We start from the raw sequence: 17425 nt of genomic DNA, 5'->3' as shown, positions 1-17425 counted from the left end.
TTCAACCCAAGTGTGCCCCACCTCCCTGGTGCCCTGCCACTCCCGCCTCTGAGTGCTTGCTCTGGCTGTTCCCTCCCCTGGGAGGTTTTCCCTAAATTTTCAGCTACAGCGGACAAGCACCCCACCACCACCCTTCCTGAGCCCGCCCATCCCCACTTGATGCCTCTCTCGTAGCTCCTGCTTTTTCTCTGCCCAGGCGGACATGTGTCCCGGGAGACCTGCCAGGCGAGAGATGAAGATCAAAAGGAAGGAGCAATCAGGGGGTAGCCCCCTTCTCCCGTCAAGCCCCAGGGTTTGCTCTGAAGTCAAAGCCGTAAATAGAATCCCTGTGTCTGTCTGACAGTGCCCGGGATCAAGATCCGCATGGTATGGGGGTCCCAGGACACTAGAGGCAAAGAGGGCATCTGAAGCACCCTCCGAATGCCTGCTGGACCACCCACCTAACTGCCCATCTGTCCTGGAGGTTGCTCGTTCCGTGTAGCAGCGCTCATCCCTCACCTTCTCCAGTCCGGGACTCACAGCCCGGCAGGATTCTCCGGGAAAGCTGGGGGCCAGGGAGCCGTGGGGAATTCCAGAGGCAGGACTGCACAGGGGCTCAGACACCTTGAGGACAAGGTTTTAGGGTGGGTTCACAATCACGTTCTTCTCCCGAGACCACCCTCTTCTCAAGGACCCCTCCCACCCCAGGTTCCTGGGAGAAATCACCCCGGAGCTCGTTGCTTCGCTCTAAGCCTTGGTTTTCTCATCTGTGCAGTGGGATGAGAGCGGTTCTGGGTTGTGAAGATCAGTGGGCTGAAGTCTGTGACCGGCAGTGGTGGCAACGGCTGGTGTTTATGCTGTTTGAATCTGTCCCCAGAAAGGGGGGCCTAGAGGAGACCTCCTTCCATGCCGTCTTTCTCCCCAGGGACCCGGCCTGTGTTTCCCCCACCTCCAGTGCCTTCACCTTCTGGGCTGGGGGGAGAAGACAGGAGACAGGGGAGCCCTGGATGAGCACAGCCCCTCCTCTCCACCCCCCACACATTTTTTAGTGACAGGATTTTAAACGGTTGCTGTAGGCAAGAGAGTTGGCAGCCCACTGCTGGAGGTGGGGGGTGGAGCTTGGAGGCCCCTCTTTCAGGAGCCTGGGCCTGGGGCTTGGACATGAAGACCCAGTTGAGTCCTGTCTCTGTGCTGTGCAGCTGGGGTGAGTGACTTAATTTCTCTGGGCCTCCGTGAAGCCACTCTGAAGGTAGGAGAGTCTCCTTGATCCCTGGGTCCCTGAGCTTGACCTTGGAGGACCAGATCATAGGGCCAGAGAGGGTGGGCTAGAGGGGACAGCTGGGGTGCTGGCGAGGCCATGGATTTGCCACCAAACCTGATTTTTGAACCTTGGTTCTGCTGCCCCTTGTTTCCCTTATCATATCGAGCCGGTCACTACCTCCTTCTGAGCCTTGGGTTCCCTTCTGAAAAATGAGACCTTAGTACTTGCTGCTTGGGGTGTTGTGGGGTGCAGAGGAAGAAATGAGCAGGAGTGCCTCAGCTTGTCTAGACTTCAGGAAACCTCCTGGGCAAGAATCACCCAGAGGCTGCAGAAGAGGGTGCGGGGTGGCGCATGACCCCTAGGGGGCGCTGGTGCCCGGGAGAGCGGCTGGAGGTGGCTTCCAGGTAACCCCCGCCACAGGAGTGGGGACAGGAGGCTGAGAAGGAACAACCAGAGAGGTTGGGGGAAGGGTGGGACATTAGAACATCGATCTGTGGACGTGAGGCCCTGCCCCCAGTCTCACTGCTTCTCCCCCACCCCCAAACTGCGCTCTTCTAGTTTAGGAGGGTAGCAGGATTTTGCCTGCCCCTGAGATTTTGCACAAGACTGAAGCACTGCCAGACACTCCTCCCCACCTAGTCTTCTCCATGCTAGCTGACTTCTGATCTCCGCTTAATATGTAGCCTCTTCCAGGAAGCCTTCCATGATGCTTCACCCCTCCAGGTGAGGTTGGGTACCCCTGCCACAAGGCCTCTCTGAACCTCAGCTGAGCTTATACCACAGTCTATGTCCTTGAGGCACAGACCACTGAGCCCTGGTTCTCAGCCTGGTAGCTGCCACTTAAAGGTCCCCTCATGCTGGTTGGTTGAATGAAAGAATGTGTTGGGAAACAGAAGAGAGTGGGATGGGATGGATGCATCTGTCTTAAGCATGGAGGTGGTTTGGGGTTGGGATGGACCAAGGATACGGTGGTGAGGATTATGGGATGGGACAAGGAATGGGCTGGGATGAGAACGGGGACCCCGAGCCCTCTCTCCTCGACCTGCTGTCCCTGGTGCCCACGGAGAAGCCCCCCCTACGCCTCGCACAGGACTGGCTCCCGCCGGGTCCCTCCTGCCCCCCCCCCAAGGAGAGGCAGCACAGGCGCGTACAGGTTGATTTATTTACAAATATACTGATGTCTCATCTTTTGTTGGTGTTTCCATTTTCTGCTTTTGTGGGAAGAGGCAGAAGGTGAGCGTGGAGGGCAGGGTGGGGGGAGTGATGTGGTAGACGCTAATAAATAATTTAACAATGACAAGTTATTAAATAAAATGTGTCTGGGGATGGCGGGTGGGCAGTGAGAGTCTGTACAAGGAAAACAGAGGAATGGCCGATGGCCGGTCCCCACACCCAGCTGGGCTGGGCTCCCGTGGGGCCCTCGGTCGGGGTCGGGGGGTGGGCACCGGCAGACAGGCTCGTGGCAAACTGCACCTTCCAAGGGCCAAATGGTGGAGGGTCCTTCCTGCTCCCCCAGCCCTCAGGCCTCGTGTGCCCGGGAGTGTGAGTAGGTACGTGAGCCTCCGTGTGCGTCCGGGGTGAGTGTGTGTCTGTGCGTGTGCGTGTGGACCCTCTTCCCTGCAGGGCAGAGTGAGCCCCAGAGCTGCAGGTTCTCCCAGACCTCAGGAGGTGCCCAGAGCTCAGGCCAAGCAGGGGTCAGCCGGTTTGCCCTCCCCGGGAGTGGAGAGAGGGATGCAGGCTCCACAGGGGTAGGTGAGGCAGCCTCAATGCTGGGGGGCAGCTGAGCCCCCTAAAGGAGAAGAGGCCTCCCCCCAGCCCTGCGACAGGGGCCTGACCTCGCTTGCGCCCTGCTTGCCCAGAGACAGTGGACTCCTCTCCTCCCCGTCCTGGGAATCCTCCCCACATGCCCAGCCGGCTTGCCCTGACCTCTTCCCTTACAGGCTCTGCCTGCCCTACAGTGGGACCTTTGGGACCATAGGGTCCCTTTGTCTGTGCGGCCCCCCAAGAGGCTCCGTGGAGCAGGCAGATGAGGCTCTGGCTGGGGGCAGGACCCCACCTTCTTGTCCCTCCTCTGCCTTATCTGCTGTGTCACTTGGGGCAGAGTCCCTCCCCCTGCCCACCTCACACTTTCTGCCTCTTCCTCTGGGCCAGAACTTGACCTCCCTCTTCCCTTGGGCTTCCCATCCCAGCCACCACGAGTGCTCCTGGCTGCTCACCGCGCCCCCGGTGAAGGCTGCACTTCCTCCCACATGCGGCGGGCAGAGCCTGCTTATCCCACCTTGCCCCAGACTCCAGCGAGCCTGCTTGCCTCTGCACGCTTCTGCGGGGTGACCCTGACCGCCGACCACCTTTCTCTGAGCCTCGGGTTCCTCATCTGAGAAATGGGTCCCCACTAACATTTGGACAGAGCTGGGTCAGAGTGTGAATGTCTCTCCTTCTAGAAGAAAGCCCCTCAAGGATGAGCCCTATATCTTGTTCATCTGTGTCTCCACGGCCCATCCGGGGCTGGGCAGGGTGGACAGCGGATGTTTGGGGGAGCCTGAGGGAACAGAGGACAGGGAGCCGCAGCACACGGCAGTCACCTGACCATGGCTGATGGGCCGTCTCTGGCCCACGGGACACTCTGAAGTCTCTTCGGCTTTGACCATCCGTGGGACGTGAGTGTGGGCGTCTATGAACCAGCGCCCCGCCAGGAGCAGTGCACAGAGAGGGCAGAGCCTGGGCTGGACTTGGGAGGTTGTGAGGCCCCAGATGGGCTGGAAAGACAGATGATGCCCCCCGACCTCGAGGCCATTCACCAGACCAAGAAGATGAGGGGGTGGCATGGTGCCCCTTCTCCCTCTCCTCTCCCAGGCCGGGCTTTCCAAGCTAGGATAAAGGGAGTGGACCAGATGCCCATTTCTGAGCTTCCTTCTGACTGTAAGAGTCTGGTAGAGAAGGACCAGGGCCCCTGGGGGCTGGGGGGGGTGCTGCCCCGGGCCTGCCCCAAGCACCCCCAGCATAATTTGGACCATGTGAGCGCAAGAGGAGGAAGGGGAGCATCTCTCAAGAAACCAGTGTGGCTGCCTAAGGGACCACTGGTGGCCCAGGACAAGAGAGGGTACAGCGCCCAGGTGGGCTAAGGTTGCAGAAAACCAAGAACAGCGGCCGAGATCCCTGTGGGAGTTCATGTGGTACAAGGAGGCAGGGCCAGGCTGAGCTGCCTCGCCCGGCTGGCAGCCCTGGGGAAGAGCACAGGACACTTTGGAGCAGCCTCGGGCTCCCCACTGGACAGAGGAGCCAAAGCACGAAGCAGGCTGGCGAGCGTGGAGAATCCCAGAGGGGGCTGGGCGGAGGGGCCCAAAGGCGGAGAGAGACGCCCACGGTCCTCTTCGCTCAGAGGCTGGGCCAGGCAGATCCCAGGGTGTCAGCCTAGGGCTTGGTGTCAGAATTACAGGCCGGGCTCTGAGCACCTGGCGGAGGACACAGCGGCCACCAGAGGCCAGAGAGGTGTCACCGAGAACAGGACCCCTCAGCCTGACCTCACTCCCTCTTTTGGCAGGGTCATTGCTGAGTGGATCCGGGCTGGGAGCTGAGGCAGCTTGTCTGGCTTCCCGCGGGGCATCTGACAAAACGGGGCTGGATGTGCCCTGGGACGCGTCCTCCAAGGAGGACTGGTTCACGGGCCCACACCGGACGGGAGAGGCGCAGGTAGTTCGTGTGCCTCGGGTGAGAAGCACAGGGCTGACTCCTGACATGACAGGGACAGCAAGCCAGTGTCACAGAGCTGGGGGTGCAGAGAAACTCCACAGGCCAGACTGAATTAAGGAAGAAGAAATGCGGCAAGTAAAAAAGGCAAGGTCCTTTGCGGGATCTAAACAGTAAGTGCCGTTCCCCCACATACACACCGAAGGGCCCTGTGGCCCCTCAGTCGTGTGTGTGAGGGTCGGGGATCCAGTTACAGAAGGGCAGGGTGAGTTTCCAGGTAATGTGGTCTCATTTGGGCCACATTAACAGAGGCAGGGCGCCTAAAGCGGGGGAGGTAGCTGGCTGATACCATGGGGAGATTGGGTTACATCTGTTCCACCTTTAGATTGAAAGCTGGAGCCCAGCTGAGGGTACAGTTTTAGGAGAGAGAGCCGGAGAGACTGGAAGAGCCTGGCTTTGAGAAGTGAAGACTTGGGGCTCAAAGAGGCAGAGGCCAAATCAGCAGAGAAGGGCGGCTGGCCTGGGGCGGGATGAAGCAGCGGACTCCCCACCGCGGGAGGTACTCCAGAGGCAGAGGGAGCCAAGCTTCGGACAGATGATGGGCCAAGTAGGTGATTCGGGAGGTCTCTTTCCGCCTAGAGGCTCTGCCATTTTTCCCACCTGCTTCTGGGGGCCCTGTCTCTGCCCTGCCTGCTCAGGCAGCCCCCCATTTAGGCTGAGGCTAAGGATACACCTGCGTCCACATGTTTCAAGCCCCAAACTCCCCCCTCCCTCCCGTCCCCTCCTTCCTTCTCCCCTATTGCTGTAAGAAGATGGGGTCCCTGCCCCGGTCTGGCCTCGTTCCCCTTCCTGACGTGGCAGGGCTGGCCCCCAGAGCGCCTCTGTGTCTCTTCAGCTTGTGTGTGTACCTGCGCGCGGATCCGCATGGCCTTTGGGTTGTGTGCGTCTGCAAGTGAGGCTCGGTCTACCCTCCCCAGGGACTCCCTTTCAGGGCAGAGCCGTGGTGGACCGGGCACACCTGCCAGGCTCTTTCCCACTTCTGTTCCAGATTCGAACTGGGACGGGTGAACCCAGGCTGGCGGGCTGGCTCTTGGAGGTGGGGGAGCTGGGCACGAGCCCCGCTCACAGGGACACGCCCTCGCAGGTGACACGCACTGCACAGAACATAGTCGCCTTGGGGCATGCTGGGGCTGTGGCGGGGCAGGGGGCGGGGGGCGGCTGCCTGGACCTAGGCCCGGTCCCTGGAGGTTGGCTGGACACAGAGAGGACATTTAAAAAAATAGAGAGAATTTAAGCTTCCCAAAAAAGAGATGGGTAGGGAGAAGGAGGCGATGGAGGCCTAGGTGGGGCTGAGAGGCGAGCGGCTTTCCGAGACTCTGGGTCCCTGGGATGACGCGGCCCTGCCCAGGCTGCGCCCGTCTGCCTGCCCGGCCGGCCCGGGGAAGGGCACCGTATGGCTGTGTGTAGAGTCTGTGCGGGCGGTGGGGCTGGCCCTGGCGGCCGCAGGCCCCCCACCCCCGCTCCCAGGACCCTGGCCCAAGCGTCCAAGCGGCCGGCTGGCTCTCAGGAGGCGAAGTAGGAACTCTGCATGGAGTAGAGCCGGTCGATGGGGTTCCCCACGCGGGCCTGCAGGGAGCCCACGTCCGAGGAGCCGAGGAAGCAGTCGCTGAGGCTGGTTAAGGAGGTATCGCTGTCGATGTCATGGAAGATGGAGTCGTTCCCTGGGGGCAGAGGGGGCGTCAGGAGCCGGGCAGGAGTGAGCTCCTGGGGGCCCTTTCGGCCCTGCAGCCTGTGCGGCCAGAGGTGAGGAGGGATGGGGTGACCTGTGGCAGCGGTGGGGGGCCAGAGGCGCGGAGGGCCGCAGGTGGGGCCTCGCGGGCACCCTCTTCCGATGGGAGGCGGCAGGCAGGCAGGCTGTGTCGGCGCGGCCTGCCGCCCGGGGGTGGTGGGCAGGGGCGGTGCTGGGGTGGGCAGGGGGTGGGGCGGCTTACCATAGGGGTTCATGTGGTCACCTGGCATTTGAGGCGGCGTGAGGCCCTGCTGGAAGGGGTCGCTGCTGCCGTAGGGACTCTGCTCCATGGCCACGATCTGCTGTTGGGGTGGGGCCAATGGCGTGTAGGAGGCCATCATGCCCTCCATGCGACTGGACAGGACCTCTGGGGAGAGAGCACACTTTCACCAACCCGCCCTGTCCACCTCATCCCAGAGCCCACGCCGCCCCAGGGGTGCCCTCCCAGATATACCTCAGGCCTTCCCACTGATCTCCCATAGGACTCCCCAAGGCCACGGGGCCCACTGCAGTCGCCCTGACTCCGACCTCTTCTGCACTTCCCCAGGTTGCCTGTGGTGACCCAGGGCCACTGAACCCATGTATCTGACCCCTGACCTCTTTTCCCCAGACACACAGGAATAAACACATAAATACAGGAATCGGTTTATCAAAAGCCAGGGATCTCCCCTCCCCACCTCCTCCCTTCCTCCAGTGGCCTTGCCCTCCAGAAGCTCAACGCTTCGGGGACACAGACACTAAGCAGGCCGTCATGATTCCTCAACATGTGGGTGCAGTGAGCTCCCTGCGTCTGGGAGCATCAAGGTGGGGCCCAGGCCAAAGGAGTTCAGGGAAGGCTTCCTGAAAGAAGGGACCCCCTAACTCCACATCACTTAAAGAATCAGCAGGGGTTCAACCCTGCCAGGGGCAGGCAAGCCCTGCCTCAGGCAGCAAAGGCGGGGAGGGGAGAAACTAGCCGTTGGGAGCAGGGGGCCCTGTGCATGCGGCTATAGTGCCAGGATGAGAGAAGGCCAGGAGTGGGGCGGAAGATGGTCCTCTGGGCGCCCCCCCCAAACCAACCACAGAGCTCAGTGTGGTTCCCCCTGAGGCTGTAGGAAGTCTGCTGTGGGAGGGGCTGTGGAGAAAGGCTGGCAGGTTGGAGGCTGGAGGCAGGGACCACTGAGGAAATTGAGGGAGGGGCTGGGTTCCTAGCCCCTCCCTCCCTTACGGTGAGCGTGGAAATGACAACTCCCAGGAGGGGGCGTGAGGGACACGGGAGCAGCCTCCACGGCCCTGCTTGGCAACCTAGCGGATGTGGTGCGTGGAGGACAGGAGGGTCAGAGGCGACTCCCAGGTTCCTGGTGTGGGCACTGGGTGGAGGGTGGTGCCTTTGCTGAGGTGGGGTGAGGAGGGGCAGAGGGTGCTGTGCGAATGTGGCAGCAGGGGCTGCTGTGTGCAGTACAGGAAGGGCCCTGATGAGCTCAAGCGGGACCATGGAACATTCTGGGGCATGACCATGGAATATCCCAGAGGCAGCTGGGAACACAGGAGGTGGTGGCTGGGAGACCAGAGACAGTGGCCACAGCCCCAAGGAGGCCAGGCTGTCTTGGGGGAGAGGGGAGGCAGGGGCAGAGAGAAAGAACTGGGTTCCAAGGCTCCAGAGCAGCTGGGGACCCGGGCCTGGTCCTGAGCCCTGATAGAAGAGGCTGTCCATCAGTGCCCTGGCATCTGCCCCAAAGCCCCCGTCTCACCTGGGAGCAGGCAGCCCTGGGGCCCCCACTCCTCTTGGGCAGTCCCTACAAGGCTCAATGTCCCCATGGGGCTGGGGAGGCCACCCCCCCGACCCAAGAAGTAGTAACATTTTGGCAAAGCCCAGTGTTCAGGGGTCTGGCCGCTGCCCCTCCAGCTGGCTCCTTACCACCCAGCAGGAGCCCACACTGAACTCAACACCCCGCAGTCTCTCTCGAGATTTCTGCTGAATTCTGTCGTGGGCAGTGGGGTGTATGGTCACGTGAAAACCATAGCTTTGGGATGCCACATGTGGGGCCGAGGCCAGCTTTGCCCCTCACTCGCTGAGTGATCCCAGTAAGTCCTCTGGTCTGAGTCTCCGCCTCCTTGGCTGTGAGATGGGCTGTGACAGTGCCCTTCCCCTCCGGGATCGGTGGGGATTCTGAGAGGCTGAGCATGGCCAATGGTGACAACTGTGCCTAGCACACCCTGAGGGTGGGAGATGGTTGCAGGTATTTTGGGTTTTTGTTCGTTTTTAAGTAAGCTCTAGGCCAGACACGGGCTTGAACTCAGGATGCTGAGATCGAGAGTCACACCTTCCACTGACTGAGCCAGCCAGGCATCCCAGGGGCGAAAATTCTGCCACCCCTCGGCGCAGCCCACACTGCCATCTCTCCTGGGGGCCCCCGTGGTCCCCACCGGCTCTCTTGATCCCAGCAGGTTCTGGGGCGCCAGCTCCCACAGCCCTCATGGCCTTGGTGGAAGGGGTCCGGGGTCCGGGGTCCAGGGGGTAGGGGAAGAGTGCTGTTACCAGAGGCTGAGCCTGGGCCCTGTCGCCCTGGTCCCGGCTCACCTTGGCCCAGCCGCTGCGAGTTCTGCTGCTCCTGCTGCTGCTGGTGCCGCCGCGCCAACTTCTTCATCTGCAGGAGACACGGGTCGTGTCAGTCCCCACCTCCCCGTCCCCGTTCAGTCCCGGCCCCTCCCAGCAGGACCGTGTCTTCTGCCTGCACCCCCACTCCAGCCCTGCCCAGCGGGGGCAACAGGTGGCCTCTCACCTTGGCTCTTTGGTTCTGAAACCACACCTGGACCACACGCACGCTGAGGCCTGTCTCTGCCGCCAGCGTCTCTCGGACCTGCCCGGGGGGAGGGACACGGATCAGGCCTGGGGGCAGGGGCCCGGGCAGCAGGCCAGGGAGGTGGTGGTTTGGGGGAACTGAGGGATGGGCGGGGGAGGTGGAGGGACGTCCCCATCCCTGGCAAGAGCGGTAGGGGGCACTGTCTGGGGAGGTGGCGGGTGTGGGGTGTCAGCCCCGCCCCACCCCAGCGGCCCCTCACCTTTCGGCAGGGCTTGGAGGACACCTCGAAGGAGGCCTTGAAGGCTCTTCGCTGCTGCGTGGTGAGGATGGTCCGGGGTCGCTTGGGCCTCCGGGGGTCTTTCCCGTCGTCCCCACTGCCTTTACTCTGGCTGCCCTGCCCCTTGGCCGGCTTCATGTCCCCGTCCTCGTCCTCGCTCTTCACTGTGGGGGACACACCCAGCCCATCAGTCTTGTACGAGGGTCTCAGATTGGTACCCGGAGGCCATCTGTCGCCTGGCGGGATCCCCTCACCTCCTGCCAACACCAGCTCCCTGCACTCCGGAGACCCCAGGGCAGCTTGTCAGCCTCTGAAAAACTGGTTCCCGCTGTCCCAGCCCAGGGCCAGTGGGTCCCACAATCCAGCGAGGAGACTCCGGGGAGCCTTCTTTCTTGGAAGCTTCCAGAGACTAAGAACTGTCAGGCAAAGCCATACCCCAGACATTGTCACACCCGAGTATTCATGATGACAGCACGCACACCACACACACAGTTACACACTCAACCACTGACGTGTGTGCACGCACACTGGCACGTGGGCCCACAGAGCACGGGGCACACACAGCTCACGCACACACACACACACAGGCCCCCGTGCTCACAGGTGGGGACATACAGGCAAGCACACACCTGAACACACACACACACGCACGCACACAGAAGCATGTGTGTTCACCCAGAGACACACCCATGCCCACCGTGCACACACGGCCACTTCTATGTCCCAGAATTGTGGGTCTCAGAGATGCCAGCCCCAGGCGGACACCATGCGCCTCCCACTGTCCCCAAGTCTAAGCTGGTCTCCTATTCCCAGGCCCACCTTCCTCAGACCATGAGCCCCGGGGCTGGGTCGCCTCCCTCCAAGACCCCCACCCCAGGCCCGATAGGAATGGGCCAACGGCACCTGGCTAGTGTCTGCTCTGCTCTAAGAGCCCAGGAAGCCACCACGGTGCCCTGCTCATGGGTGGACAGAGGGGCAGATGGATGGGGAGCTCACTTCCTCCAAGGACACTGACAGGACAAAGCTCTTCCGGAAGGCCCTGTGACTGAGGGCTCTAAGTGACCCCCAAGGGCTCTGAAGACCAGGCCATCTCCTCGCCAAGCCCTCTGCTCTAGTCCTTCCCCACTACCTGGGAATGACAGGACCCCAGCCTTCTCCCTGGAGCTTCCCTTCCAAGACTCACTCCCGGTTGTACCCGCCCTTCTGGCAGGGGGGCTCTAAGCTGGCACAGCCTTTCTGGGGGCTGGAACAGAATAAAGAGGTACCTTCATCCTGGGAAAGGGGGTCTTTGCCTCCACCAAAGAACGCCCCCGGCCCCCCACCCAGCCAGGAAACTGAAGAGCTCAGGCTGCTGTCCCCTGCGCTGAAGGCTGTGTCAGAGCCCTGCTTCATAGCCAGCAGCAGCCTGCAGACCTGGGCAGGCAGGGACACCCGCGGTGCCGTGACATGGTGGGGGCCACAGCAAGGCAAAGGGCGGACAAGGAAGGGGGGTCAGAGAGCAGGGTGTGTGCGTGTGCTTGTGTCTAAACCACAGTCCGGGTAAGCGTGTGGACAAATTTGTGTGCAGCCTTATGCATCACTGCTCCGTGCACGTGGGACGTGTGAGTGGGGTTGTGTGTGCACGTGGGTGTGGTTAAGTGGACACGCAGTGCGTGTTCCTGGGTGCGGGTTCGCACGTGCTTGGGCATCTCGGCGCACATCTACAGATATTCCTGTGTCCGTGCTTATGTGCCCCTGGGCATCGAATGCGCTTGTGTGTGGACATGTGTGGTCCCATGCACGTATGCTGGTGCATGAGCACGTGTGCCCCAGTGGTAGTGTCCGCACATGCTTTGTGGGCCTGGGGGAATGCACACGAGTGTCCACTGGTGTCTGATGGGGGCGCACTGTCTGTACGTAGCTCGGGTCCTGGGGTCAGGATTGGGCTTCTTCGGCAGTGCCCTGCCTCTGGGCCCCCAGCTGCCCCCCACCAGCTCCAGCCACGGCTCACCAGAGTCGGACTCGTCGGGACTCACGGAGCTGAGCAGGTCCTTCTCCTTCTCGTAGTCCCCCTTGCACAGCAGCTGGCCCTCCTTGAGCACAAACTCGTCGCCCTTGCGCAGCTGCCGCTCACACACGCAGCAGCAGAAGCAGCCCAGGTGGTACACGCATTCCAGCGCCCGCATCACAAACTCCGTGGGGGCGATCTTCTCCATGCAGCCGCTGCACTTGGCTGCGAAGAGCCTGCAGGTGCACAGGGCGGGCTCGTTGGTTTGGCTCTGGGGGCCCCTCCCCGAGACTGCTGTCCACCAGGGGCCTCTCCCTCCTGCCACCCTGACTCCCCCCACCCCAGATAGGAGAGGCCCCACCCGGACACAGAGCCAGACAGTGGGAGGGCCCCGTGGCCCCACTCTTCTGGCTCCCCAGGGCCTTGGTGGCCTAAGGGTGGGCACTGGGCATCTTGCCCTGAGGTGCCCTCTCCTGGGCGTATCAGCTCAGGGCCCTGCTTGCTCCGAGACACCGCGGCCACTAGAGGGCAGAGCACATGGTCAGCCTCAACCTTCCTCAAGAGCCAGGCGGGTTCTGGGCCTGAGAAGGGCAGGCGGCCTCCTGGTCCCCTCTCCCCTCACTCCAGGACCTGCTCTGCCTCCTCTCTGCTCTCCCCTCTCTCTCCCACATCCAGGCGATCCTGAGCCCTGTCCGGCCCACCACCCTGGCTGGGCTGCTCCTCTCCTGCCTGAGTGCCTGCCTCAGTCCCCTTCCTGGGCTCTGGGCTCCTCCAACCCTTCAATTCACCCTCCAGGATGAGAGCCAGAGGAAGCTAAAACCCACATCTGCTCATGCTGCTTCCCTGCTCCCGACTCTTCCATGACTCCCTGGGGCCTCGAGGCCCTTCACACCCTGCCTCTTTCTGCTGCCCCAATGGGACAGCCTGCGGCTTCTCCGGGGCACCTTCCCACTGGCCTGTCAGCATGTTCTTTCTTGGTTCTTCTCAGCTGGGCTAACCCCTGCCTATCCCTCATTTCGGCTTGAGCATCTTTACCACATGCAGATGTCTACTGAGCCCAGACAGTGTGGCAGACACTGCTCTAAGCGTTCTGCACACAGAAATGCATGCAATCCACAGTGATCTGATGAGGCAGGAATGCACCTTAGCCCCATCTCAGAGATAAGAAAACTGGGGTGCGGAGAGACGGAGTCGCGGGCTCAGGGTCACATGGTCATAAGGGATGAGGCCCGCATAAGGGATGAGGCCTGGGCCTGCCCCAGCCCCTCCATGACAAACGGGATCCATCTCCCATCTCTGGAGACAAAGCCGGGCGGGGGTGCCCCCCGCCTCCTGCCTGCGTTTGCAGGAGGGTCTGCGCTGCGTGGCCGCTCCTCTGCCCTCACCCACTGACCGCTCCTCCCGGCTCCCCCCTCCCAGTCACGTGGCCTGCTCTGTGGGAACTCAGCCTCAACAACACTTTGATGGAAAAATTTATGAAGAATCAAATTATTGCTGCTGGGAGGGAATTAAAACCATTTTTCATTCCCCACGTCCCTGGGCCACGTCTGCGGGCGCCACCTTGGGAGCGCTGCGCGCATCCCATCCCTCTTTATGGCCCGCCGTCACAGGCGCAGATTACAGCAGCAATTCTCTACTAATCGGTTCCGGAACAGAAATGGCCATAAATGCGAGGCACTCGGCCTGCCTCCCTTCCCGGGGCTGCCGTCAGCGCCGCCCACGACGAGCTAGCGGGGCGCGGCGGATGGGACCGATCTGCGCTCTGCCTGCTGCCCTGGCATGGGCCGGGGCGCTCAAACGGGTGGGGGCATCCCCAGCAACCCTTGCCATCCGCCGCTATTAGACTGAACAGGCTCCTACTCATCCTGCAGTGCCCCACTCCAATGCCACCTCCTCTGGGGAGCCTTCTTTGATGCCCCTGTCAGGGGGAAGTGGCCTCCTGTATGCTCACCCGAGCTTCCCTGGGCCTTCCTTCTACTGTGAAGTGGGGATGTCAACAAGACCTCCCTCGAAGGGCTGTTGTGGGGATTCGATGATACTGAGCTTGTAACTTGGTATGTAAGAATCACATCAGGGACAGCACATGCCTCTGTCAGCTTCCCATTCTGCAGGGGTTCCACAAGGTGGGGCCTGGCTCTACCCCATCCTCAAAAAGGCCTCAGTGAGTGTTTGCAAAGCGGGTGAGTGAAGGCTTGGGGTGGGCTGAGGTTCAGGCATACAGGACTCTGCTAACCCACATAGTGCGTGGCTTTGCGAGGGGAACATGGGCTGGATTTCAGCTCCGATTTGGCCCTTGGGCTGCATAACTTTGTTCAAGGCACAACCTACCCAACTGTCCATGTCCATGGTCACCTTTGGCAGAGGCCCATAGGAATCTGGCTGGCTGGCCGGCTCTTCCAAGGGGCTAGGGAAGGAACCAGGCTGCCAGAACTTGATGCTCTGACATGGAGGCTGATTCTGCCCGGCCCCACCCATCACCCCTCTGTCTCCTTCCCACACTTACACCTCCTGATCTAGGCGCCACGCTAAGGTCTGCAGCCCGGCCTCAGCTGCCCATGAGCAGACAGGCACTGGCTGCATCTCTGGGCCGGCCTGGTGGGGCCAGGGGCCCAGGCTGGGGTCGGCCTGGGGGCTGTGGCTCCTGGAGAGGAGGCCCTCTTAGGTAGGGGAGGGGGGCAGCAGGAGGGTGACCCACATTTGCAGGCACCGCCGCCATGCAGGCTGCTTTCAGAACAGCCGCGCTAATGCCTTGACAGCAGGGGGTCGATTGCTACTTTCTCCAAACTCATCAACACGATCTATTATTAATACTTCTCCAAAGGCTCCTGCCGCCATTACCGAGGCAGCGCCAGCCACTCGGGGCGTCATCTGTTATCTAGATTGCAAAAACTCGGGATATAAAACAAACTGCGCACACTTTATAAACGGAATGTGCCATCCGCTTGGTCTCCAAGCATCTCTCCACCCAATAAAACATCGGGGGGGATGCATGAAATACTCACTCCCAATTATGGGGCTGCCTTTGTCTACGGAGCCAGGGTGAGCACGACTAACGCACGTGCGGGAGGGGCTGGGGTGCCAGCGGGGTCCTCTCCTCTCCCTGAACCCCCTCCCTCCCTCAACCCCTCCCATCGTGAAGGGCCGGTGGAACCGGCTGCTGAGAAGCAAGCAGTCAGGCGAGTGGCACTGGGACTGGACGACTCGCATTCAGTGCCTGGTTCCACCACTTCCTGGCCGGTGACTGGACAAGTGATTTCCTCTTTCTGAGCCTCGGCTTACTGATCTGTATAATGGGCTCAACAACACTGCCTGCTTCTTCATGTGAAGGTGCAGCGAGTTGTCAGTGTCAAGCAGTGAGCACAGATGGAGAGGTCAGGGAGCTGGGCAGGCCTTTTGAGGCCTGGAATGAGCCTCTCCAGGAAAGGTGCACAGAAGCCGCACATACTGACCAGAGACAAAGTTGCTCAGGCTGAGGAACTCCGAGCCTTACTGCCCCGCGGGGGCCCTGGAACCTGAGGGCAAAAGGCCCTGCCAGCATCTGAGGCACTGGATTTGGCGCCCAGGTCATGATCTCAATCTTGACTCAGCCACTCACCGGCTACGTAACCTGGGGCAAGTCTGAGTCTGGGTCCTCATCTGTAAGATGGAGACAAGAGTCCCGACTCCCCAGAATTGTGCTGGTGGTTCCAGATGCGTGTGTTTCTGCTTCCCACACCTGGGCTGGAGGGATGGTGGGGTGGGAGGCCACCTGTGGCACCTGCCTCTCGGTGCCAATCCCCTGCTCCAGGCTCCTCCCCCAATCCAGGAGCTCCAAGCCAGAGGGCAGCTTCATGACCATAGCACAGGCACCCAGACTTGCCAGCAACCCACACAGCCCACCCCCATTCTCCATGTAAACTGCCAAGCCTTTCCTCCTGCTATCTCTAATGTCCAGAACAACATTCCTCCCACCCTTGACCTCTGACAGCCAAACACCTGCTTATTCTGAAGGATTCAGCTTGGATATCCCTTCCTCCAGGAAGCCCCCCTTCTCCTCTCCAGTCGTAGATGTCTTCCTTGCTGTTTCCCATCCTCACATTTCCTCCCCACTATGGTATTTACTAGAAGGAATCCACTTTCCCTACTTCCAGGTCCACTTTTCCTGGGGTCACCCCCTCATTGGAGCTGAGTACAAGGCCCCAGACACACGAAGGTGAGGGGCAAATAGTTATGCAACAAACGCTGAACGAACCAACACAGTCCCATCCCGCCTGTGAGGTAAGGCGGGTGCGTCCGACCCCAAGCCTGGTCTGGTGCGAGCACCCACCACCTACCCTGAGAAGATGTGCTGCCTGAAGGAGAGCAGTGTAGGGGTGGGGGGATGATGGAACCGGCAGCCCAGGGTTCCAACCTGACTCTAACTTTGTCCCTGGGTGACTTTGCTCAAGACATTTAACCTCTCCGACGCTCAGTTTCTTCATCTATGAAATGGGACTGGTGGTACCTTCCTACAGGGCTGTTGGAAGGGCCTACTGGATGCAAAGCCCTTGGCACAGTGCCAGGCATGAAGAAGGCACCCCACAGAGCTGCCTTTCTTTTGTTCTCTTGTTGTCCTTCTTGGTCACCCTCAATGGGGTCTCCATCACTCCTGGGAGTGGCCTTCCTGACATTAGGTTTACAGGTCCCAACCAAGCTTCCCCCACATGACCACCCTGGGTTCTGGGTCCTTCTAGCTTCTGTCTGGCTTGAGCTAGACAAAGCACTCCTGGCTCAGTTCTGTGTGTGTTTGTCTGTCTGTCTCACTAATGTTACTGAGCTCAATTACCATCACTTGCATCACCTCATTAAGTCCTCTAAGAACCCTTAAGAAAAGACACTGTTTCCATCCCCTTTTTACAGACGAGGACACCAAAGCGCAGAAGGCAGGGTCAAGGTCATCTGGCAGCACTACCCCATACTCCTTCCCTGCTCTGTGCCTCCAAATACTTCTCTGCCCACCAGTCACCCTTGTCCTTTGCTGGGTGTACCATGCCCAGGTCTGTCTGCCCTCCAGGCTCTAAACACCCAAGTTCTGATCACTCAGCATAAGCCCGGCACCCAGCAGGTGTAGCTGAGCGATTTTCCTTAAACGAAACTGAATATGTCCCTGTCACAAACATATCCATCCTCCCCCGGGATCATATGTGATTTCGGAGTAAGAAATTCCCTTTTTTAGGGACGTCCTTCCCGTGAAGAGTTCCTGTCTATGAGAACACATCTCTGCCTCCTCTGAGTTTTTACTGGTTTATTTGTTAAACGCTCAATTTATTAAACTCATAAAGCTAATAAATAAAACTCTGAAAACCAATTTTTTTCTGGAGCATTTGAACATGGATTACAAATCTGATTAATTAATTTCTCTTAAGCCACTGACAACTGCGGAGAGGCGATGCTGTAGGTCTGATTCTTTTACCTCCAATAAAATTGGCTTCGTAACATCCTGGGGACCCTCCAGCCTCTCCCTGTGGGATTTCACCCCAGGTCTTCGAGACCATAAGCATTCACGAGGCTTGGAATCTTGGCTCTGTCCCTTCCTGGAACAGGAACCATACAAAGGCCCCTTCTTTCTGGGCCTCAGTGGCCCCATCTGTTCAATGGGGATAATGGCTGGGCACCAGGAGGCAGGCTCAGCGAGGAGGCACCA

The 17425-nt window shown here is 60.3% G+C and overlaps 2 protein-coding genes across 3 annotated transcripts in view; both read right to left on the bottom strand.

Annotated features, from left to right (window-relative positions):
- Nucleotides 1-3346: 3346 nt before the first annotated feature.
- Nucleotides 3347-5673, bottom strand: LOC125083981 (uncharacterized). The gene is made up of 2 exons (XM_047701035.1): nucleotides 3747-5673; nucleotides 3347-3588 (listed from the first exon to the last, which is right to left on the bottom strand). The coding sequence occupies exons 1-2, from the start codon at nucleotides 4975-4977 to the stop codon at nucleotides 3362-3364; spliced, it is 1458 nt and encodes a 485-aa protein (XP_047556991.1). The 5' UTR covers nucleotides 4978-5673; the 3' UTR covers nucleotides 3347-3361.
- An 8-nt stretch (nucleotides 5674-5681) lies between these two features.
- Nucleotides 5682-17425, bottom strand: part of LMX1B (LIM homeobox transcription factor 1 beta) — an 80337-nt gene continuing 68593 nt past the window's right edge. Inside the window, exons 3-8 of one of the 2 annotated variants that reach the window (XM_047701036.1) lie at nucleotides 11767-11999; nucleotides 9759-9940; nucleotides 9479-9556; nucleotides 9277-9343; nucleotides 6919-7083; nucleotides 5682-6648 (exon numbers count right to left, since the gene is read on the bottom strand). In XM_047701036.1, the coding sequence (XP_047556992.1) occupies nucleotides 6491-6648; nucleotides 6919-7083; nucleotides 9277-9343; nucleotides 9479-9556; nucleotides 9759-9940; nucleotides 11767-11999 (883 nt within the window). In that variant the 3' untranslated portion in view covers nucleotides 5682-6490. The remainder of the gene's footprint in view (nucleotides 6649-6918; nucleotides 7084-9276; nucleotides 9344-9478; nucleotides 9557-9758; nucleotides 9941-11766; nucleotides 12000-17425) is intronic. The other variant, XM_047701037.1, reaches the window with a different exon arrangement.

This window comes from Lutra lutra, chromosome 13 (genome assembly GCF_902655055.1).
Source record: "Lutra lutra chromosome 13, mLutLut1.2, whole genome shotgun sequence".
In the NCBI taxonomy this organism is placed as follows: Eukaryota; Metazoa; Chordata; class Mammalia; order Carnivora; family Mustelidae; genus Lutra; species Lutra lutra.
The sequence above is the reverse complement of the archived record's forward strand: the minus strand, read 5'-3'. Positions and strand labels throughout refer to the sequence as shown.

Bases quoted from the DNA above. Each gene is read 5' to 3' on its own strand.
- LOC125083981 (XM_047701035.1), bottom strand. From the start codon at position 4,977: ATGTCAGGAGTCAGCCCTGTGCTTCTCACCCGAGGCACACGAACTACC. The intron at 3,589-3,746 runs GCCCCGGATGGG...GCTCAGAGAAAG, and splicing joins TCCGCTGTCCACCCTGCCCA to GTGGTCGGCGGTCAGGGTCA.